This window comes from Nomascus leucogenys, chromosome 8 (genome assembly GCF_006542625.1).
Source record: "Nomascus leucogenys isolate Asia chromosome 8, Asia_NLE_v1, whole genome shotgun sequence".
Taxonomy (NCBI): Eukaryota; Metazoa; Chordata; class Mammalia; order Primates; family Hylobatidae; genus Nomascus; species Nomascus leucogenys.
Window position 1 is genome coordinate 79,679,711 of NC_044388.1, and position 24,333 is coordinate 79,704,043.

General features: G+C 38.8%; 1 protein-coding gene across 1 annotated transcript in view; it reads right to left on the reverse strand.

The window, feature by feature from the left end:
• Positions 1 to 23,076, reverse strand: part of LOC100602175 (phospholipid-transporting ATPase FetA-like) — an 84,863-nt gene extending 61,787 nt beyond the window's left edge. Inside the window, 9 exon segments of the mRNA XM_030818384.1 lie at positions 657 to 815; positions 1,559 to 1,641; positions 3,158 to 3,228; positions 3,592 to 3,664; positions 7,260 to 7,324; positions 8,894 to 8,992; positions 9,840 to 9,953; positions 14,148 to 14,206; positions 23,070 to 23,076. Coding sequence (XP_030674244.1) covers positions 657 to 815; positions 1,559 to 1,641; positions 3,158 to 3,228; positions 3,592 to 3,664; positions 7,260 to 7,324; positions 8,894 to 8,992; positions 9,840 to 9,953; positions 14,148 to 14,206; positions 23,070 to 23,076 — 730 coding nt within the window.
• Between the last annotated feature and the right edge of the window lie 1,257 nt (positions 23,077 to 24,333).

The window sequence follows — 24,333 nt, forward strand, 5'->3', positions numbered from 1 at the left end:
TTCTTGATATTTCCTACTATGGCTGTTGTCACTGAGGGAATGGGGTAGCACAGAGGCTTCCTCCATTTTCCTGAACCACATCATAACCCAAGAAAATCTGTTACTAAATATAATGAATTGTGATTCTAAATGACATCTCAAGAGGGGCCAATATTAATGATCCCTATGTGACTTTTCTCTGGCATGAACTTTTTACATTATATTTTTCTCTATAATAAGCATTGTATCCATCCTCTCTTCATGAGAATAGTTCATATGTATACTCTCTTCCTTCACATGGTAATTCTATTGTACTTCCTCTGTATGTATACCCTCTCCTGTGTCCAGATCTGGTTAAAGAGACTCATGAATGCCCTGTGGTTTTGGAACACAATGCCTTCCTCTAACAAAGGTAGAACCGACATGTTGGAAGTTCATTGCTTGGAAACAGAAGTCACTTTTTTTTCCCCTAAGAAACAAGGTTTTTTCCCACAAATCTCCCATCCATCCATCCATCCATCCATCCATCCATCCATCCATCCTTCCACCTGCCTATCTATCTCAAAGCCATAGTGTTCTGATATATATCTGAGTGTCATATCCACATCCTGAAAACTAAGTACCCATAGCTCAGCCATGAATGGAATTTAGCAGGCTGGGGGCCAAGGGAAACGTACCAGTGTAGATCACCAAGCCATAGCACCAATCTGTATTCCTGATGATGCAGCCTCGGAGTAGCAGCTTATTATGGTCCAGGAAGTAGTTTTTCCCCTTATAGGTCAGTATTCCTGAGAATTTGTCCAATTTGTTATTGGGAGCCTCACATCTCACTTCTCCTGCAGAAAAATGAAGGTGTAAGAGTTCTGGATCTGTAATCTTAGGCTTTTCCTAAGGATGAAAGGAGATTTAATAGAAAGGAGGAAATAAAATCCTTCTTCCAAAATACATACACATCTTTTTCCTATCCTCTCTCAGTTACTGCCCATTTCTCACCAGCTCCTTCAAGAAAGGCAGACAAAGGTTTCTGGGAACTAAAGAAGAATAATTCTGTATGTGACATGGATCATCTAGAGAGACAGAAAACCCCACATGATGGTGATATCAGTACTGCCAGATCATATGAGCTCTGAATCTGAAGAAACTCAAAAATGACTTAAAGCGAACCTAGTATTTTTTTCAAAATGGAAGCAACTTGACTTTTTCCTGATTAGCAAAGTAAATATGCCCTTTGTACATGTTTAAGTAATACTAAAATGGTAAAGAAGGAAGCAAAATTCACTCACTGTCTTGAGAAAAGTGCTATTTACCTTTTGAAGTACATCCTTCTATGTTTTTTCTATGTAAGTACTCATAAACATACCTATGTTTCCAAAAACAGGTTTATGATATATATACTATGCAGTCTTTTGTAAATTGTATTTTTCTTTCAATTACATGTTGTATTTTTTATATTTCAATAAATATCAACTTGCATATTGTTGTAATAAGTTGTATAGAAATCACTATGGATGTACCATATTTATTTAACCAGTACTCTACTGATGAAAATTTAGGTAGGAAAACCCATTTCCTAACTCACCATTAAAGGCAGACAGAAGCTCCAGGCAATCTTCCATGTCACTGGTAACTGAGATGGCCTGCTTCACTTTCAGGTTGGTTTCACTAGAGTAAAAGACAAGTGACCACAGTACAGGACACAAACAGAACTGTTGCACGGGTGCAGTATCTCCTACTTTTTCATGGGGTTTTAGAAAATAGATGTTACCAGTAGAGCCTGGGCTATGAGTCTGAGCTGTAAAAATCACTCCCACTGCTCCTCTCTCAGTATTGAGGTGAGATGGCTCTTCAAGGAAGCTGAGTGTTAGCCCACTCACTCCCATCTCTTTCCTCTCACTCCCTGCAACACACTGCCACTACTTAATCAACTCATGAGATCTAGCTGGGCAGGTGCTCTAGAGAGGCTGAAGAAACATCATAAACAACCTGGGGACAGTACCTTCTCCCTTCAAGAATGAGGAGTATGCCTGTAATCCCAGCACTTTGGGAGGCTGAGGTGGGTGGATCACGAGGTCTGGAGATGGCAACCATCCTGGCTAACATGGTGAAACCCTGTCTCTACTAAAAATACAAAAAATTAGCTGGGCGTGGTGGCGGGTCCCTGTAGTCCCAGCTACTAGGGAGGCTGAGGCAGGAGAATGGCGTGAACCCAGGAGGAGGAGCTTGCAGTGAGCCGAGATTGCACCACTGTACTCCAGCCTGGGCGACAGAGCAAGACTCCATCTCAAAAAACAAAAAGAAAAAAGAATAAGGAGTATGGCCAGGCATGGTTGCTCATGCCTGTGATCCTAGCTAGCACTTTGGAAGGCCGAGGCGGGAGGATCGCTTGAGCTTGGCAGTTCAAGGCCATCCTGGCCAACACAGCGAGACCCTGTCTCTATTTTTTAAAATTTAATTTAATTTTTTAAAAAAGAGTAAGGAGCAGATCCTGGTAAAAACTTGCACATACCTCCGAGGAAACATACTCCACACCTCATAAATATTTATGGGGCCCATGACAGGCTCTTAAGTAACTGCTTGCTGGAATGCATAGACAAAAAGAAAAATGGAATCCATGTTTCAAAAAATTGTGTGCATCAAAAAGTACATTTGTAGGAATGAAGATCAATACAAAACTCTCCAGGATAAGCTTTCTGCAGATGGCTCTGTCCTCCTAAGACCTTAGCTTTTGGATGTTAATAAATGTCTACCTTAAATCCTTTATAGAACATGGTATTTTAACAGTGAATAGATATGTTTATATTCACATTTTTTCCCTTGGAAACTTTGAAACTGTACTCTGAAATGTTACAGTTCTGTTATCCTCTTTCCTGCTACTCAGCCTTATAGAATATGGCCAGAGTGTCTCCAATTTAGAGATGGAGAATGTGGGGTTTATTTGCCCTGTTCTGTGCCCAGTCAATGCTCAATTGTTCCTGTCAAGAGCTCAGTCTTAGATTTGAGGGTCCCAAGGATGTGGTGTCCATCTTCTCTTATCTGGATATTTCTAGGCTCTCTGGCTCATATATTCAATATTCCATCTGAGAATAAAATTAATTCCCTGCCTAATGCTGTCCCTCAGTGAGAGACCACTCTAAGCTGGCTAAATCATCTTAATGGAGCATCAGGAGGGAACATTTACCCATCCAGGTCTGCTGTCTCTGCGTATGTCAGACTATATGGCTCACTGCTAGAGAGTAATAGTATATCTGCCTGTAGTCAGAAAAGTCAAAGAAAGTCAGGAAAGAAGGAAGGTGGTCTGTTAACATTACAGTGTGACAAAAGCAGTCACCTTAGGAACAGATGTTCACCCTAAGCATTTTACAGACACTGATTTACTTTCTTTGCCTAGGATCTATCACTGTATCATACACCCTCTCCCAAAGCTACTCACTTTCCCTGTAACTACAGTGAGAAATAGGCAAGAACAAGCTTCTTACTGCAAGAGCTATTGATTTCTGATGCAAAATGAGGCAACAAAGGTCACCAAAAGGAGTGGTAGCAGAAGTGCTCCAAGAGTCCCTGGTACCCACTCAATCCAAAAAAGAACAAGTCACAGCCAAAAGAGGTACTCACCGTGACAGGCTGATTATTTTCTAGTTTTATTATATCTCCCACTTGAACACTCATCCATTTGTCCTCCTTCATCCTGTAAGAAAATGACCCTTGAATATCTGCTCTGAGAATTTCCCCAAGGCTCTGCTTTGACAATCAAGATGATTCCCCACCCTCCAAAAAAGGCTGAAAGGAATAAAGACAAGGCTCAAACTAGTCTGTGATGCATCCTTGCTGCAATCAAGAGTGGGGCCCATTTCTCTTGACTTCAGGCTAGAAGGGTTCTAAAGCCCTACAAAAGTATCTGTAGACAGGCAAATAATTTTTTTTTTTTTTTTTAGCCAGGTGTGGTGGCTCATTCCTGTAATCCTAGCACTTTGGGAGGCTGAGTTGGGAGGACTGCTTGAGGCCAGCAGTTCCAGACCAGCCTGAGCAATACAGCAAGGCCCTGCCTCAAAAACATTTAAAAAAAAAAAAAGTTTTTAAAGTAAAATAGTTCCAATGGTAAAGTGTGTAAAAGGAAAAATTAAAGTCTTTTCTATTTCCAGCCTTTAGTTTTGCTCCACAAAGATAGCCGCTGTTAATAATATTTTTGTATTTATTTCTAGAAAATATCAATCCATGTAATCACATATAATACACATTTAAATCACATTTAAAAGCCACATACTAGATACATAATTTTCTGCACTTTGCATTTTTCATTTAACAATCCATCTTGGAGAGCATTTACAGAAGATGTAGCTCATTCTTTTTGATAGCTTAAATGTGTTCTATCATAAGGTCACATCAATTTTATCTACTTATGTTTTTTTTCTTTTTTTAAGACAGAGTCTCACTCTGTGTCCCAGGCTGGAGTACAGTGGCATGATCTCAGCTCACTACAACCTCTGCCTCCCGGGTTCAAGTGATTCTTCTGCCTCAGCCTCCTGAATAGCTGGGACTACAGGCTTGCGCCACCACACCCGGCTAGTTTTTGTATTTTTAGTAGAGACGAGGTTTCACCATATTGGCCAGGTTGGTCTCGAACTCCTGACCTCGTGATCTGCCTGCCTCAGCCTCCCAAAGTGCTGGGATTACAGGTGTGAGCCACTGCGACCGGCCTTTATCTACTTATGTTAAAATTAGATTATCTTTGATCCTCAAATCCCTACTTTCCATAAAAGGCAACCTGGCAGTATGAGCAGATTCTACAATAATGGTGGTTCTCTGCCCTCCTCTTTTTTTTTTTTTTAACCTCAATTTCCCCAAATACACAGCGTCCATAAATCCTTCCTCTCTGAGAAAGGACTAAGAAGAATGTACATATTGCCACAAGCATTTTGGAAACATGAGCTATATCCTTGCAACAGTTATATTATGCCAAGCACCCAAAGAGTGGGAAAAAGTCTACAGGCCACTGTCAGTTTTGTCTCTGAATGCAGGATTGTTATCTGCAGGGCATGACATACATCACCACTTTGCCAGCTACACATAGGCATGGGTATTCCTAGAACACCTTTTCTAAGAAGACAGCTGCTTTGAGGAGGGCCAAATTTTCCAAAAAAGTCCTTTTATATAAATCCACTGTTTCTTCTAAAGAATTTTCTGATAGTACTGTAGAATAGTAGCTATAAGTCTTGCAGACAGACATCTGGGTCTTTGTTTTATTTTGTCTTGACCTGACATTCACTGTTACTCTGGCATTCTATCTTGCATGGTTGTCACCAGTAAAACATAATGAAGAACAAGTGCTGTCACATTCTGGCTTCTCCTGGAGATATACAAATTTATAATTTCTTACATAAGGAGCTGCCAAACTATTACCAGTTTGTTCCTGGACATTGTAACAATCATGTGTCCCAGATTTGGGAGAGGTCAAGACATTCCTTACTGATTTAAAATACTCAATCCTGTAATCCAAAATAGTAAGCATGTTCTGAAGCTGTTCTTGTCTTGGGTTGGGGAGGGATTGCCAATCTTAATAATCTAATAATTTGAATTTCAATTTCTCCCACCAGAGGCACAAGAGATAAAGCCTTATGATTTTGAGAGTCAGTGAGTTGAAACTAAGAATTTCTCATAAAGTCAGGACCCTTGAAAGGCAACATCATTAGTGAAAGAGTGCTCTAAAAAAAATCGGCTCACTGGCAAGAAAGTTTGTCTATCTTAGTCTGGAGGGTTGGGGGGTCAGTGAGTGGAGGACTCTTCCCTGAAAATCTGTAACCTCATATTGGATGGGGCTCAAATTTATACTTCTTTCAAATTAGGTATCAGCAGGTAATACCCTTGAGTCAACTCGCAGAAACAAACACAAACCCTTATAGAGGGATACAACCTCTCCTCCAGCCACGTAGAATTCCCTTAAAGTTCTGCTAACGATGTGTTTGTAAACAAAATTATTGAGAAATGAAAAATGACAAAAATTACAACTTATAAAACAGACAAACTTTTAAAATAGCAGCTCTGTTTATACTCATGTGTTCTAGAAAAAGAAAGCTGTTTTCTGGAACATAGACTGTTTCAACAACCAACCTCACCTCTGCATATTAATCTAATCAGATACTCGGTAGCTTACAAAGTCTAACCAGGGCCTTGCCTGTTAACTCCCACCTTAAAATCTCTCTATGACAAATTCTTCAATAATCTTATAAAACCCAAGTGCTCAAGCTACTTGGGTGAGTTCAATTGACTAAATCCTTTTGGTCAGCAATTCCTAATATACTCAGTTTTGTCTTTTCTTTTTATTTCTATTTCCCTTCTTTTCTTTTTAACTACAACTGACTTTTTTGGTGGTATCTTATGGGACATTTCAACAGGTCAAAACTCTTGAGAAAACAATCCATCATGTGTAAGAATCAGCAGACACAATACACAACAGGATTAGCTGCCCGAGCTCTTGAGATAATAGAATTATATGATAAATACTATAGCTATTGGGTGTTTGGTAAGGCCACCATGATAAAGGCTGGACCTCAATCCTGAACTCCTTCAGGTTTGCACTTTCTTGCGATCATGCTTCTGCCCACACTGGTCACTTTTCCTTCACACAATCTCTACTTGTTGAATTCTTCCCCTTCCCTTAAGGCCTAGTACAAACACATCTCTTCCAGAAAGTCTTCCTTGATTCCTTTAACCAGTTATAATTGCTTATTTTTATTAATTCCTATAGTAATTTTTTGTACCTCTTAGGATAGTCTTCATATTTTGCCTCACATAGGAATATGCCTGCCTTCTTCCATTCCTGCAACACTTTAGATAGCTATGACCAAACACTACAGCAGTGGAGCCAACATCAGTACTCTGTTTAGATTGTTAACAGAAAAGATGACCTGACCAAAGGCTATAGTAGAATGGACAAAAACCATGTCAGAATCCATTAATGTTCTAAAGACAGATGTTTCCATGCTAACTACCACACTAATAATATCACTTGCATAGTAATATCATGTTATAAAATATTAATTGCTTTAATATATATTATTTCCTTTCTATTTTCACAAGCATCCTCTAAGGTAGAGAATATTATTTCTATCTTATAGAAAAGAAAAATGAGGCCCACACAGATATCTGAGGTGACATGACAAATTCAGGGCATGCTAGATCTAGAAAAAAATTATTTCTATGTCTGAGGTTCTTTTCATTGTCCTGAGCTAAACCCAACCCTTTTTCAGGACTGGTCCTACCTAAACTAGCTTCTCTAGAAGAACTAGTTGCCATTCGCCAGTAGCAGAACAGGCCAGTTGTTGACTTGATCGTCACTTTGATGCCTTTTCTAAAATCACACAAGAAAATGTTCAGGAAATAGACCTATAACAAACTGCATATAGAAGATTAACATTTTGAAATATTACACAATGTAGTTCCCTTCTTTGTAATTCTCCTTTTCCCTATCCCAAGCCCTTCTTTCCTTCAAACCAGGCCAAGAGGTTGATTATCTCTGGGAAGCTGGGAAGAGAGGGCAGGAAAATAATCCAGGGAGAAGAAAGAGACAAAATTTTAGTTTTAAATATCAAAAGCAAAAAACCTGGGGGAACGAGAATAACATATCAAAAGCTGCAGAGGACACAATACAAATGATGGGCAGGGCTACAGAATTCTGTGTGCCTGGGTAGGTGCAGGGAAAGCTGAGTATTCTCAAGCAGACTCCTACCCTATCTCCAACCATGGTTGACATACAGAAGCTTCTACAGTGGCTGAGGAAAGAGGCCAATATTTAAAGATCAAATAGAAGGGAAACAAATAGAGGCTATGTCCTGATGCCTTAATCAGGATTCACATAAATATCTTCCTTCCAGTTGAGATTACTCCCTGAGTAAAGGGTAGGACTGGGAGTGGGGCAGAGAGAATCCTGAATTTGTCAGAATTCAAAATTGTCCAAATATTTATCACAAAGAGACTGAATTCTAAACCAGAAGTGATTGGGTTACCATGAACTGGCAAATTAATTTTTGGTTCTCACTGGAGGGAGTTAAGATGGGGTATGCACGTGGTTATAAGCTAAACTGAGTTCAGTTATAGAGAAATAAAGTTATATTTTTGTACATCTAAGTTGTGACTGAAAGGTAAACCACAACATGCTAATCCTGGGTTTACAGAGGTAAAGTGCTGAGGAAACAAGGTGCTCTCAAACTAGGCTAAAAATCTATTCTGGCAAAATCAGAAAGACCCTCTTAGGGAAACTGCAAGCAGTTCTATAGGACTGGCTTTCCAAATCCCACCAGTAGGCATGGTACTGGGTCCTTACTCTCACCCCTCTATGCTGGGCCTGCTGTAAGAGGCAAAGAGGAAGCCATGCAGCACTCACTGTGAGCCAGTTTCTCTTTCAAGGCCAGGACAGAGTGTTCCTAGCTGTGCACACTTAACAGAATTGAAAGTTGGAAAGGAAAATAGAGTTGGAGAGGAGACAGGAAATGTGGAGAGAAGAAAGAGAAAGAATAGGAGAGATGGAGCAGGGGCAGACGGAAGAAGGGAAAGGGAATATAGAGTAGGAGAAGGAGGAGCAGAGGAAAAAGGATGAGAACAAAGCTAGAAAAAGCTAAGAGAGGAGTAAAGAAAGAGTGGGTTATTAAAGATGGAAGGAAGCTCAGGAGAGGGGCTAAAAGTGGTGGCAGTAGGAAGACAGAGAAAGGCCTTGTTTTGCCCCTTTCTGGCCATACATAGACCACCAATCTTGGGCCTAAAGGTACTGCATATTACTCTGGGATGAATAAGGAAAGAAGAAAGGAAAATATCTCCTTCCATTCAGGGTTTTTTGTTAGCACTAGGTAGTTCTGGGAAGTCCTTCATGCCCACAGTCTGACTAGGTGCAGTGAGGAACTAGAGGCCCAGGAAGCCACTTCACCAGGTCATCGATGGCATCTTTCACGGCTGTTACGGACAGCACCACCATCAGGGGTGTCATAGTTGTATACCATGGCAAGGAGGAGATCTGGGGAATCAACTAAGAGAGGGAAAGGAAGAGGATCTTGGGTCAGAAAACTGAAAGGATAATACATTCCCCCCCACCCCATCCCTCACCCTCAACATCATTTTCACCTCCATTTGTTCATACTAAATCCAACTATCCTAGTTGCTTTCCACTGTTGTATCTTTCATATAACCTCCCAAATATAAGTAAACATTTCCCAAGGGAGGATAAAAGAATAAAAGGCTATAAGTTGCTACCTATCTATCCTGAACCCCACTACCTTTGTGTTGATGGCAAAGACCCATTTCTCCTTTGACAGTGAAAAGTAATGGGTGTGGAGAGTGGGTAAAAGTAGATAAAGAAAAACTACATGCTCTCCCACACCCTTCAGTACAAGTAGGAGTGAGATAACATGTGTCCCTGTCTCCCAGTTTGGGCCTACCCTGCCCTGCTTCCTGTTCTTATGCTGGCACTCATATTCTAAACCATTCTAAACCTTCTTTAGCATTCCCATATGTTAATTTTATGTCAGGAAGGCTGGGACAAGAAGGAGGAATAGAGTTGGAGTTGTGGTTGGGGTGAAGAATTCTGTAGCCCCCTATGGTCAAGCTGAACTGCGGCAATGCAGCCATGATAAGGAGCTCCCCTTCCTTGGAATGTGGTGACCCTGTCCCTTTCCTTGTGTAGAGGCTTGCTATACACTAGCTAATCCTGACCACAGCTATTCTAAGGGACTGGTCTGAGACTCCAGCCATCCACGTTCCTGTTGTCTAAAGAGAGAAGACATTTCCCAGTTTAGGGAGGAGAGAAACTGATTATACAGCCTGACCCCAGAGAGGTTCATAAAATACTCTGTGAAAAAGGCCCCCAAAAGCAATACCTGTAAAAATAGCAAAATGAGGAAATATGCATTTGCAAGTCTCCGGAACTGTTCAAATAGGTTCAGGGGCAGGAAATTAAAGACACTATATTTTGAGGTCTTGATGGTATTGTTCTGTGAGTAAACAAACAAACAAACAAGAAATACACAATTAGACAAAAGACAGCTCAAAACTGGGTTGATAAGCAGCTGCCCCTACTTGCCAGTCTACCCCTAGAGAGGCCTAGAGGATAGAAAGATGGCAAGACTGCTAGGATACTTGGGGCAATTTATCTCTGCCCTGATAGAGTTCTTGCTTATTGATGTTATTGACAGTAATAATGATAATCAAATCAACAGCAATAAAAACTTACATTTATTGAGTACTTACTATGTGAAAGGCACTGTTCTAGCATTTTATATGTAGCAACTCATTTACTACTCACAACAATCCTATGAGGGGGGTACTTTTGAGGATGAGGAAATTGAGGTACTGCATCCAGAGCTCTCTAACAAAGCTTTTCTTAGCCGAGCAAACTCAGTTTGGTGTGCCTTTCTGTGTTTTTTGCAATGTTGAAGGACGTCAGATGCTAAAAGTAAAAAACTGTCTTTCAACCCTAGCCCACTGAAGGTTTCTATAGGGGTCACTATCAGCATTGGAGAATCATTTGGCCCTTAATTGTCCTAAGAGGATTTAAAGAGTTTTGGCTTATATCTAAGCTACTATTTTGCTGAATGAAAATGGGAACTTGTCTACTTCCTCAATTCTGATCTCAAGATGTTCACAGGACCATCTTACTTTCTACCTTGGAGTCTTAAATCATTTGTCCTAAGATGTCAGAGCTCAAATCTAAGAGCTCTAAAAGCAGAAGAATAAGACCAAATAATTCCCTAAGTTCAGGGCTTATCTCCTACCTCTTCCATTTAAAAGGACAGAACAAAAGAATAAAAATAACTAATGGATACTAGGCTTAATACCTAGGTGATTAAATAATCTGTACAAAAAATCCCCATGACACAGGCTTACCTGTGTAACAAACCTGCACATCCTGCACATGTGCCCCTTAACTTAAATACAAGTTTTTGTTTGTTTGTTTTTGTTTTTGTTTTTTTAAAAAGAAGAACCTACCTGCTGGCCTGGAGTACAGATACTGCTCAAGCATGAAGAATTCTTGCTAGGCCCTGCCTTAAGAGGGCATCAAAGTCTTTATCTCAGAGAATCAAAACCATTCAGTGCTAAGACTAAAACCTGAATCTTGTGTCCCCACCCAGAAAGTTAGATAGGCTATCCAGCCAAGCATTGCCCGAGGTCTATTTCCTTAGGGATGAGAAGCTGGTCAAATAGCTTAGCACTTAGGAGTTTAGAGATCCAAGCCAAAACTAAGATTTCCTTGGTGTTCTCTCCATGATTTTCCAAATAATAATCAATCAGACACTATAGCATTTCCCAAGGCTTGCTCTGTTCACAGCCCTATGCTGGACTATACTAGTGGAGGCTGAAAAATAATTAGACAGGATCTCTTCTGGAGAAGCTCATGGTCTGTCTTGAACGAAGTTCTAGTGAAATGATCTCTACAGGCCCTTCTTGTCATGAGAGTATATAATTCTAACATGGAAATAGCTTTCTTTGATCATAAGATACTTTGAATTTCTCAGTGTTTAAGTCCAGATGGCTGTGATACTTGGACCCAAAGATCTTCTGAGAGGTGGCCTTACTGATGTAGCTAGCCTTCACTGTTGATTTTCCATTTGATTTTATAGCCATTTAATATATTTCAGGTTTCTCCTCATGTAGGTAGCATTCTGCCTCACGATAGAAGTGCAGGTATTTATTTATTAACTTGGCAACTAGAGTGTTTCGTTTTGCTCTTAAACGTAAAACCAGAAGCAATATCCTAATAGCATCTCCTTAACTATGAAGTTCCTCAGAGTTTAGTCCTTTTGGCAGAGGTGATAAAATTTAAACATGATAGAGGTGTTTAATTTTATTTTGGTTATTTTTTTCTTTGGGCAGTGATATGGGACTGAAGGTTAACTGGGAAAATAGAAGAGAATAAAAGGCCAAGGATATAATGAGAATCAGTAGTTAGGAGTTGGGAAGATGACAAGAAGTCACAGTGGAAGAAGTCAGAGAAATAGGAAAATGAGCAATGCTCAGGGCCAGGGAAATGAAATGGTATTAAATATATCACAATCAGTCGAATCTGTTCATTCACTCATTAAATATTCAATATATATTTATTGAATATTGGCTGCGTGCATGACATTGTGATAGAAACTGTATCACAGATATACTGTGTATACAGAGATAAATGAGATACCCTTTTTCCAAGGGCTAATAGTTTTTTGGAGAAACAGAACTAACATTTTCAGAACCATATTTAACTCCTATGACCACCATGCAAGGTGAACATTATTATGCCCATTTTACAGATGAAAGAACTGAAGATCAGAGAAATTAACAAACTTGCCTAAGACATTAAGGTTAGTAAAGGCTGAGCTATATTCAAACTCAGATCTGTCTGATGCCCAAACCTAGATTTACTGTCCCCACTGCTTGTTACGTAGGTCTAGAAGATAGAGAAGAGAAAAACCTGCTTTCATGGTCATATCTTGGATACTATTATTATCCAGAACTATTTGATATGGTTTGGCTCTGTGTCCCCCACCCAAATCTCATGTTGAATTGTAATTCCCAGTGTTGGGGAGGGACCTGGTGGGAGGTGACTGAATCATGGAGGCGGATTTCCCCCATGCTATTCTTGTGTTCTCACAAGATCTGATGATTTAAAAGTACGGGATCCTCCTCACTCTCTCTCTCTCTTTCCTGCCACCCCGTGAAAAAGGTGCTTGCTTCCCCTTTGCCTTCCGCCATGATTGTAAGTTTCCTGAGGCGGCCCAGTCATGCTTGCAGTTATGCCTGAGGAACTGTGAGTCAATTAAACCTCTTTTCTTCATAAATTACCCAGTCTCAGGTAGATATTTACAGCAGTATGAGATTGGACTAATATACCACTCTCACTCAGAAATCATAAACTAATATCCCACAGACTGCAGACATATATTTTTATATAATTATAGCTATGTGTATGTATACATAGCTACACATGCATGGAATTATATTATGTATAAAACCATTGCTTGTGATCATAGAAGATTGAAAACAACCCAAATGTCCATTTAAAAGGAACTAGTTAAATAAAATATGTTAAATCTACAGAGGAAATACTATATATTATAGCTGAAAAAGGAAAAAAAAGAAAAAACCTATTATGAAATTATGATGATGAAAACATCTCCAGGATATACTGTTAAGGTTCAGAATAGTGTAAAAATAGGAAAATAAGACTATATATTTGTATTTGCTTTATTTGCACAAAGAAACACTAATCTGATTAGTATACACAAGAAAACTAACAGTGGTTCCCTCAGGGGAGCAGATATGGACAAGGATAGGGTATTGGAGCATGCCTTTTCAATATATATCTTTTCATGAATTACTTAGTTATAGATACATAAATGAGTGAAACATGAACAATCCAATAGGAAGTGGGCAAAGATCATTAATAGGTATTTTCCAGAAAAAGAAATACAAAAGGCTAATTAACATGAATGTCATTTTCATCTAAGAGCTGGCAAAGATGACAAAGATTGATAATAATGAGTTTGACAGGAACGTGGAGAAACGAGCAGTCTCTACTTTAAGTAGAAACATAAATGGATATAATTCTTTTTGGGGGCAATCTGGCCTCTGATAATTTTTAATTTTTAGTGTGTTTTTCTTTTGGCACAGACAATTTACTTTTAGGAAACTTTCATAAGATACAGTCACACAAATGTTCCAAAATATATGTATAATGGTGTTCATTCAGCACCATTTAGCATAGCAAAACACTGAAGACATTTAAATGTTCATCAGTAGAAGACTAACTAAATAAATTAAGGTTTATCAATATAATGGAAAACAATGTCGCTATTAAATAAATGAGGGATATCTGTATGTGCTGTCATAGATACATGTCTAAGTGAAAAAAGAAAATTGTAGAACTATGCTTTCATTTGTGCAAGAAAAACTACAGTATTTATTTTCTGGGAGTTATATATAAACCTGAAATCTGAGACATTCTCTCCCTAGCTTATGTCACTGAATTAATTTTGGCTTCTGAGCCTTCATTGCACCACTCATTGTATAGGAGCTTGAAAGAAAGTGTAATAGAATCTGTGTTATAGGATCCACATCTACAAAGAATTTCATGCTACCCCAACAAAGAAGAATATTATAGGAGAATACTGACCCCCTTCTGAAACAGCCAGAGGGATGACACTCACCGGATATCCAAAAATACTGTTGAATTCTTTGTTGTTGGCTTGCAGATATCTCTCATGTTCTGAAAAAAGATGGGATAAACGATGAGATGGATGCCCCTGTATATATCAGACTGGGACGCTGGCTGCCAGTGAAGACTTCACCAGATCCCCACACTTTCTTCCTGAAGATATCTATTTAAGCATGGGATTTTGTCTCTTTAATCAAAAGAATCAAGAAATGTAATAAAAATAAAAATACTCAAGTATTCAAGCTTTCTGGAGGCAACATGACAAGTAACTCCTGAGGAGTTCTCCACCATCAATGCTTCTAGTACTTCCTAGATCATGTCTCCACAGACAACAAGATGGTCTGCACCAATTTTACTGCCAAACACAGAAACCCAGCCTTCCCTCAGAAGTCAATTTTAGCACTTTGTCTTAATATATCTGAGGCTCTTTTCCAAGCCAGCTTGTCCTACACTTGCTTAACTAAATTTAAATTAATACATAATGACTGAGCATCTATTGCACAGAGGCCAGTGTACTGGATGCCGTGGAGGGATAAAACGATGAGTAAGACAGTCTCTGACTTCAAGGACTTTAGTATAGTAGGAGTAAGCCTGATAACTACTTGACAAAATCATCACATCAAAACATAGAGGTGTTTGTTACAAACTACTACAAATAGTGAGCCTGTTACCATGTTATGAACAAACAAATATATATATATAATCAATAGATCTTTCTCCCCTGAATGAAACATTCTTATATTCTCTTTGGTTCTTCCTTGGTTCAGCAAGCATTTGCTGGGTTCTTGGCAGGTTCAGGCCCTGTGCTAGGTCCTAGGGTTACGAGATGAGGAAAACATCATCCTGACCATCTTGGTACTCCTATTCCTAGTAGGAAAGACAAATATAAAATAAAATTTCAATCTAATGTAAGGGAAGAGATACAGGTTGGAGGTGCACAGAAGAGGGGATAGAAGTCAGGGAAAGTAGGACATAGAAGTATTCCTGGAGGAGAAGATGCCTTAGTTATTTGGATGATATGGATTAAGTGGTTCCCAGTTCTCTTAAGCCTGCGTATTATACCAAGCAATATAGAATTTAGCCTGAAGGCTGACAGTGCTCCTAAGCTTTCTGCCCTTAATGCTTCTAGTAATTCCTACGTAATGTCTCCATAGAATTTGACCCCTCAGAGAGTGGGCCGTAGCAACCTCTCTGCCTCTGAGTTGTATTGAGTATCTACTTTAAAGCTCTTCTGGCCCTCTAAGGTCCTCCTTGGCCCAAGGCTCCCAAGATTAAAAAGAAACTTCTTTCCTTGGCCCTCAAAAATTCTATCCTAGGCTTCCAACTCCTACTCTGATCTTGAACTACTTGATTCACTCCTCCAAGAGGATTCTCTGGCTCCAGGTCCTAGAAACCCAACTCTGCAATTGTTCAAGTTTTTTTTTTTTTTTTGAGCTATGATTCATATAATATAAAATTCACCCCCTGGAAGTGTACAATTGAATGGCTTTTAGTATATTCATGGTTATGCAACCATCGTCATTAATTCCAGAACATATTCATCACCCCCCGAAGACACCTCATACCTGTACTCTCAATTCTCACCTCTCCTCTCAGTCCCTGGTGGACACTAATGTATTCTCTGTGGATTTGTCTATTCTGGACATTTTACATAAACAGAAGCATAAAATATGTGGTCTTTTGAAACTGGTTTCTTTCACTTAGAATAATGTTTCCAAGGTTCATTCACGTTGTAGTACGTATCAGTATTTCATTCCTTTTTACATCTGAAAATATGTCAAAGTTTGGATGTACCACACTTTACTTATCTATTCATCCATCATGGGCATTTGGTTTGTTTCCACCTTTTGGCTACTGTGGAGAATATGGCTATGAACATCCATGTACAAGTTTTTGTGTAAACTTGTTTTCATTCCTCTTGAGTGTATACCTAGGAGTAGAATCAATAGGTCAAATGGTAACTTTATGTTTAATTTTTTGAGCAACTGCTAAACAGTTTTCCACAGTATCTGTACTATTTTAAATTCCCTCCTCACAATGTATAAGTGTCCCAATTTCTCCACATTCTCTCCAGCACTTGTTATTGCTCATGCTTTTTACTTTAGCAATTTTAAAGGCTGTGAAATAGTATCTCACTGTGGTTTTGATTAGCATTTCCCTAATGACTAATGATGATGTTATCTTTTCATGTGCTTATGAGCTATTTGTATTTTTTTTGAAGAAATGTCCATTTAGATTATTTGACCATTTTTTTAAAATTTCAACTTCTGTTTTACAGACATACATGTGCAGTTTTGTGGCATAGGTATATTGCACCCACAACCCCTCCCCCTCTAGTAGTCCACAGTGTCTACTGTTCCCCTGTTAATGTCTTTGACCATTTTTAAATTGCGTTGTCTCTTTATCACTGAACTGTAAGAGTTCTTTACATATTCTGGATAGAAGGCCCTTATCAAATATATGATTTGCAAATATTTTGTACCATTTGAGTTGTCTTTTCATTTTCTCGATAGTTGGCTTTGAAGCAACAAAGTTTTTTATTTTGATGAAGTCCTATATGAATTTTCTTTGGTCACTTGTGTTTTTGGTGTCACAGTTTAGAAATCATTGCTAATCCAAGGTCATTAGAATTTACTCCTATTTCTTTTTCTAAAAGTTTTATAGCCCAGATGCAGTGGCTCACACCTGTAATCCCAGCACTTTGGGAGGTTGAGGCAGGAGGATTGCTTGAGCCCAGGATTTCAAGACCAATCTGGGCAACATAGTGAGACCCCATCTCTACAAAAACTAAAATTAGGCATGATGGTGCAGCCTGTGATCCTAGCTATTCAGGAGGCTGAGGTGGGATGATCACTTGAGACCAGGATTGAGGCTGGCCAATGAGCCATGATTGCACCACCACACTCCAGTCTGGGCAGCAGAGCAAGACTCTGTCTCCGAAAATAAATAAATAAAAAAAATTAAAAAGAGTTTTATAGTTTTAGCTCTTACATTTAAGTCCTTATTTTGCATTAATTCTTGCATATGGTGTGAAATAGGGGTCCGTTTTTATTTTTATATTTTTGTATGTGTATATCCAGTTCTACCAGCACCATTTGTTGAAAAGACTATTCGTTTCCCAATGAATAGTTTTAACGTCCTTGTTAAAAATCAATTGACCATATGCATTTTCTGTATCTACTGAGATAATGAGGTTTTTATCCTTCACTCTGTTAATGTGGTATATCACATTGATGAATTTGCATATGTTAAGTGATCTCTGCATCCTAGAGATAAGACCCACTTGGTCATGATATATGATTCTTTTACTGTGATACTGAATTTATTTGCTAGGATTTTGTTGAGGATTTTTGCATCTATCAGGAGTATTGGCCAATAATTTTCTTTTCTTGTAGTGTCTTTGTCTGGCTTTGGTATCAGAGTAATGCTGGCATGATAAAATGAGTTTGAAAGTGTTCTCTCTTTTTCAATTTTAGGAAGAGTTTAAGAAGGACTAGTGTTAATTATTTTTTAAATGTTTGATAGAATTAACCTGTGAAGCCATCTGGTCCTGGGCTTTTCTTTGTTGGGAGGTTTTGTTTTTGTTTTTGCTTTGAGACAGAGTCTCACTCTGTCACCCAGGCTGGAGTGCCAGTGGCACGATCTCAGCTCACTGCAACCTCCCTGGTTCAATAAATTCTCCTGCCTCAGCCTCCCAAGATGCTGGGATTACAGGCGCCTGTTACCACGCCCAGCTAATTTTTGTATTTTTAGTAGAGATGGGGTTTCGCCATGTTGGCCAGGCTGGTCTCAAACTGCTGACCTCAAGTGATCTGCCTGCCTCGACCTCCCAAAGTGCTGGGATTACAGGCGTGGGCCACTGCACCTGGCCTGCTGGGAGGTTTTTGATTACTAATTCGATCTCCTTACTTATTAGTCTGTTCAGATTTTTTCTTGTTAATCAGGCTTGGTAGGTTGCATGTCTCTAGGAATTTATCCATTTCTTCTAGGTTATTTAATTTGTTGGCATATAACTTTATAATAGTCTCTTGTGATCCCTTTTATTTTTGTGGCACCAGTTGTAACATTTTCTCTTTCATTTTGGATTTTAGAGTCTTCTCTTTTAAAAATAAAAGTTTACTTAAGGGTTTGTCAATTGTGTTTATCTTTTCAATAAACCAATTCTTAGTTTCATTAATTTTTCTTGTTTTTCTATTCTCCATTTTATTTATTTTTACTCTAACTCCTTCCTTCTGCCAACTTTGGGCTTAATTTGTTCTTTTCCTAGTTCCTTAAGGTATAAAGGTAGGTTGTTTAATCGAGATCTTTCTTTTTTTTTCCTTAATGTAGGCATTTATTGCAATAAACTTCTTAGAACAACTTTTGCTGCATCCCGTAAGTTTTGTTATGTTTCCATTTGTATAAAGGTATTTTTATCGCACCTTTTGGATTTTTTTTTTCACCCATTGTTTGTTACTCTAGTTTCATACCATGTGGTTAGGAAAGATACTTAATATACTTTCAATCTTTTTACATTTGTCAAGACATGTTTTACGGCCCAACATATGATTTATACTGGAGAACAGATCCATGTGCACTTGAAAAGAACAATACATTCTGCTGTTTGGGGATGGAATGTTCTGTATATATCTGTTAGGTCCATTTGTTCATAGTGTTATTCAAGTCCACTGCTTCCTTGATTCTCTTTCTGAATGATTCTATTGCTGAAAGTGCATTATTGAGGTTCTCTACTTTACTGTACTGCTATCTATTTCTCCCTTCAGTTCTGTTTATCTTTGCCTTATATACTTAAAGTAATTATAGATAGGTAAGTATTTACCATTGCCATTTTGTTAATTGTTTTCTGAGTGTTTTGCAGTTCCTTTGTTCCTCTCTTGCTGTCTTCCTTTGGCCTTACACATTTAAGTGCTCTGTTGTTGGATGCATTTATATTCACTAGTGTTATATTCCATTTATGAATTGGCCCTTTTATCATTAAATAATGACCTTTCTGTCTCTTATGACAGATTTTTCTGACATAAGTATAGCCACCCTTGCCCTCTTTTGGTTACCATTTGCACGGAATATCTTTTTACATCCCTTCACTTTCAGCCTATGTATGTCCTTAAAGCTAAAGTGACTCTCTTGTGGGTAGCATATTGTTAGATCTTATTTTTTTGTTTTGTTTTGTTTTTTCATTCAACCATTCTAGTCAGTCTTTTGATGGGAGAATTCAATCTATTTACATTTAAAGTAATTATAGATAGGTATTTACTATTGCCATTTTGTTGTTTTCTGAGTGTTTTGTAGTTCCTTTGTTCCTCTCTTGCTGTCTTCCTTTGTGATCTGATGACTTTTGTAGTGGTGTGCTTTGATTCCTATCTTTCTCTTTTCTGTATCTACTAGAGGCTTTTTCTTTGTGTTTACCATTTGTACAAATTGTGACCAATATGAAACTGGGATGTTCAGCTAGGTTTGCCCAAGGATTTGAGAGTAAACAGATTTAGATTATATACACTAATTTGCATAGAGTTGACATTTTTGCAATATTAGTCCCCTATCTGGTAACATGCTATATTCCTGTGGGAGAGACAGAGAGATAGCTGTTGGTGTCCTCCTGGGACGCCACTCCTTTGTGCATGATGACCATGTCTATATAGTTAGCTTACCAGCAATACATAAGCAAATGGCTATGAGTCTTCTCTGGACTATGCTTACAACCCAGCTATGCAGCTTGTAGTTTGTTCTACTGGACTAGGACATTTCTTCCTTGTTATATTTTATTCTTGTGATTATTCAGATGGTTACTGGATGACTACTAGTTGAATAAACATGGGAGAAGTTTTATACTTATGTGAGATGGGATTGATATATTTTGTGGAGCTTTATTTTGACTGGTTAGTGGCTTATTTACAACTGCGTGATGCAAGGGCTTCTGCTAATCATTGAAGCTTAGCTTCTCTGAAGCAGTGGAATATGCGTAGCTCAGATAATTTAGTCACATCTAGGATTTAGAGCTGGTGTATGGCCTATGCCCTTTGTGCAGGGACTTTCTCAGGGGACACAGATAGCTACCTGATTAAGGCAGGGCACCAGAGAAGTATTGGTGTTTCTACTAGTGTTGAGATTCTCCAGTCCTTGGACAGGCTATGTTCATACTCAATATATTAATGGATTAGTGAATAAAATCAGTTTCTCCCATGCCATTTATCCCTTCAGACCAGTAAAACCTCTCTATTTGTTTAAAAATATTATTTTATAACTCTTGATAAAGTTATAATATTTTCTTACTGGATTTCACATTTCTTATTAAATTTAATCCTAAATATCCCTGATTATTTTTTAACCTAACAAGGGTCTAACAGCCTCTGCCAGTAGCTTATCTGGGTGAAACAGGCCATTCTCTCACTAGTTCTGAGGGATACCTGGGGTTCAGCCTCTACACAACAACTGAATACTGAACACATATCTCCCTTTTTGAGTTGAAGAGTAAAGTAAAGCAGTAGATCCCAAGGTTCAGAGCCTGAGTTGCTAAAGACAGATTGAGACTCCAAAGTAGGGGCAGGATTAACCTTCACCGTGTTCTGGCTCTTTGATGACAGACCTGCCATGAAGAAAGAAGAAGGAGAAAGGAAAGTAGGATTTTCACCAGGAGAAGAGGAATTGGGGGCTAGAAAGCCAGATTTCCTAAGAGGTCTATGATGAATGAAAAGAAGAAATGATGAGAAAAGTGGTTAAAACATCACTTTGCACAACCATCTAAGAGAATAAACTAAATGTTTGAGAGAGAAAAAAGGCAGGCTGTAAGGAAAGAAAGTAACCTGTCTTGTTTGAGATCATAAAGGCAGGAAGAAAGTTTTCAGACTGGATAATAAAGATTAATTCAAGATTCCCTGGGGCATGTAAATACTGTGAGAGAAGACTGGGTGACTGTTTTCCCCATTACTTGTTAATTCAAAGGTTATTCCTGTTTGGCTGAAACAAGAATGACAAAATATGAATTATGGGTGAGAGGTTAGAATGACAGAAGGTTGGAAATTAGTTGAGACAAGGAGAGTCTAGGAAATAGTCTAGCTGAAGAAGTTCTAGCTATGGAACTCAAGGGGACAAACACATACTTCTAGCCACTGGTGACTATGGAAAATTCATTCTCCATTAGGAACTGAGGGTTGAGTCTACAGCCTATTCAGTCAAAGACTGGTTTCAAAGGACCTGTCCTAAAAGCTGGCCTGGGCATGGTGAAATAATTGAACTAAAAGGGCCAGACATCTTGGTGAAGTGAGGCAATCTGGTGTTATAAAGTGTGCAGTAGACTTAAAGTTAAAAAATATAGCAAGCTCCCATAGTGGTTAAGAACACAGACAATTGAGTCAGGCTGTCAGGGTTCAAATCTTAGTCTTCTACTTCAGAGCCTGAGTTGGCAAAGACGGACTGAGACTCCAAAGTCAGGGCAGGATTAACCTTCACCTTGTTTTGGTTCTTTGATGACAGACCTGCCACGAAGAAAGAAGGAAAAAGGAAAGTAGGATTTTCACCAAGAGGAGAAGAGGAATTGGGGGCTAGAAAGCCAGATTTCTTAGCCTTGAGAAAGTAACTTAGCCTGAGATTCATTTTGTTTTTCTGTAAGATGGAAATGATAATAATATCTACTCATAAGGTTATTGGGAGGATTAATGAGTTAAGGCACACAAAATATTTGAGAACAATTCCTAATAATTAAAAATGCTTAGGACATTTTAGCTATTCTAGACTGGACTCTGCAACTAAATTGTTAAGTGACCTAGGGCAGTCACTTTTCATTTCTTGGCTTTAGTTTCTTCATGTGTAAAATGGGGTAGTAAAACCTACTGTATATGCTAATAGGGCTAAATGAGGTGATAGATGTAAAGCGCCTATCTGATTCCTGACAAATCAAAAGTACACATTTTCAACCTGAGAAAAGGTGAATGAAAAATAAATAAAAAATAAGAACCACACAAAAGTACACATTAGGCTGGGTGCAATGGCTCATGCCTGTAATCCCAACACTTTGGGAGGCCAACATGGGAGGCTCACTTGAGGCCAGGAGTTCAAGACCAGCCTGGTCAAGGTAGCGAGACCCTGTCTCTACAAAAAAAATTTTTTTTAATGTAGCTGGCATGGTGCCACACACCTGTAGTCCTAGCTACATAGGAGGCTAAGGTGGAAGAATCGCTTGAGCCCAGGAGTTGGAGGCTGCAGTGAGCTTGATCATGCCACTGCACTTCAGCCTGTGTGACAGAGGGAGACCCTGCCTCTAACAACAACCAAAAAAAGAGTACACATTAAATGTTATATTCTGTTATTTATCGTATAATATGTCAAGGAGATTCCATATGCATCATTGATATAGTTGTCTGTGCCCAAAATAGATTTTGAACTTTCAGCTACCTTCTGTGGATGCACTAGGCTAATCCAGGTAGTGGAAAAGGAAGTGTACAAAAGCTATAGTCTAGTGAGGAGAATTCTGTCTACCTGGTAAAAAGGTAGTAGAAGTCTCAAAGTAGAAGAAGCCTCTGTTTAAGGATATAATGCTTAGAGTTTTGACTCAAATGCCAGGGTGAAAGACTTAGCTCTTATGCAATATATGTAATACCACCTCAGGTTTTAGGGGTTAAAGCTACAGAAGATTGGCAATTATCCTAGCAAGGAAATGGCAGAAACTAAAATGGAAAATGAGCTCTGTAAGATGAAACAAAAGAAAGTAGCACACTGAAATATAAGTAACCAGGAAAAGAAGGAGGAGCGCAGAAAAGGAATGAAGGCCAGTTAGTCAGGTGGCAATCAGGCTTAGGAGATTCTGAACAAATATTGCCTTGCTCACAATGGGGAATTGATCACAAATGGGATTTTCCAGCTAATGCAAGAACAATGAGATGATCTTCTGGAGTGCAGGTCTGGATTAGTCAAGGCTTACTCTCCATATACGACTGTATTCACAGTTCTATTAAGCCCACATGCTGGCAGGGCAAATTTAGCAATGACTCCTTGCTGTAGTTCTAGATTAGCATGCCTAGGTGATTTCGGCCAAGTCATTTAATGGCTGTCATAGAAATCTCCTTTTCCTGTCTCTAAAAATAAGTGAAGATAGCTGCAAGGGGAAGGATAAAGGGCTAATTTCAGGTCAGATTAGTTGGAGACAGTTATGGTTTGGCTGTGACCCCACCCAAAATCTCATCTTAAATTGTAATCCCATAATCCGCACATGTCAAGGGTGGGACCACGTGGAGGTAACTGGATCACAGGGGTGGTTACCCCCATGCTGTTCTCATGATAGTGAATGAGTCTCATGAGATCTGATTTTATAAGTCTTTGGCATTTCCCCTGCTTGCACTCATTCTCTCTCCTGCTGCCCTGCCAAGAGTTGCCTTCTGCCATGATTGTAAGTTTCCTGAGGCCTCCCCAGCCATGTGGAAACTGTGTGTCAATTAAACCTCTTTTCTTTATAAATTACCCAGTCTTGGGTATTTCCTTATAGCAGCATGAGAATGAACTAATACAGAGTCAGTTTGCATTAAGAATACTGGAATTTCTCACACAGATTCCAAATGATCACAGTTTATCCTATGGTAGTCAAATAATCTAAAACATTACAGCTATCAGTAGATTTTAGCTAACCATATGGCTTAAAGTCTTGAATACACAAGAAAATTTATTTTTCATCTCTCCAGACTTCATTCCTGAGATATTTGGAGCATAACCACCAGATATTTCCATGTAAGGAATGGTAAAATGACTGGGCATGGTGGCTTACACCTGTAATCCCAGCATTTTGGGAGGCTGAAGGGGGAGGATTGCTCGAACTCAGGAGTTCAACACCAGCTTGGGCAACACAGCAAGACACCATCTCTTAAAAAAAAACGTATGGTAAGAAGAACAGCTAAATGATGTAGCAGAGTCATCACAGAAAAGGCCAGTATCCATGGCCCTGCAGAAAGGGCAGTAACTAATTTGTTTTCTCACCACCATTTCATTATGTGTTTCTGGTTCAGTCTACCCACAGCTACATCCCATGGTTTATATTTAACTTACTTATCATACTTACTTACAATACCAGCATTCTCCCACTAAACAAAGAGCTCCTTATAGGTAGAGACCACGAGATCAGCTTTTTTAGATGCCACATATGAGTCAGATCATGCAGTATTTGTCTTTCTGTGTCTGGTTTATTCACTTAATAT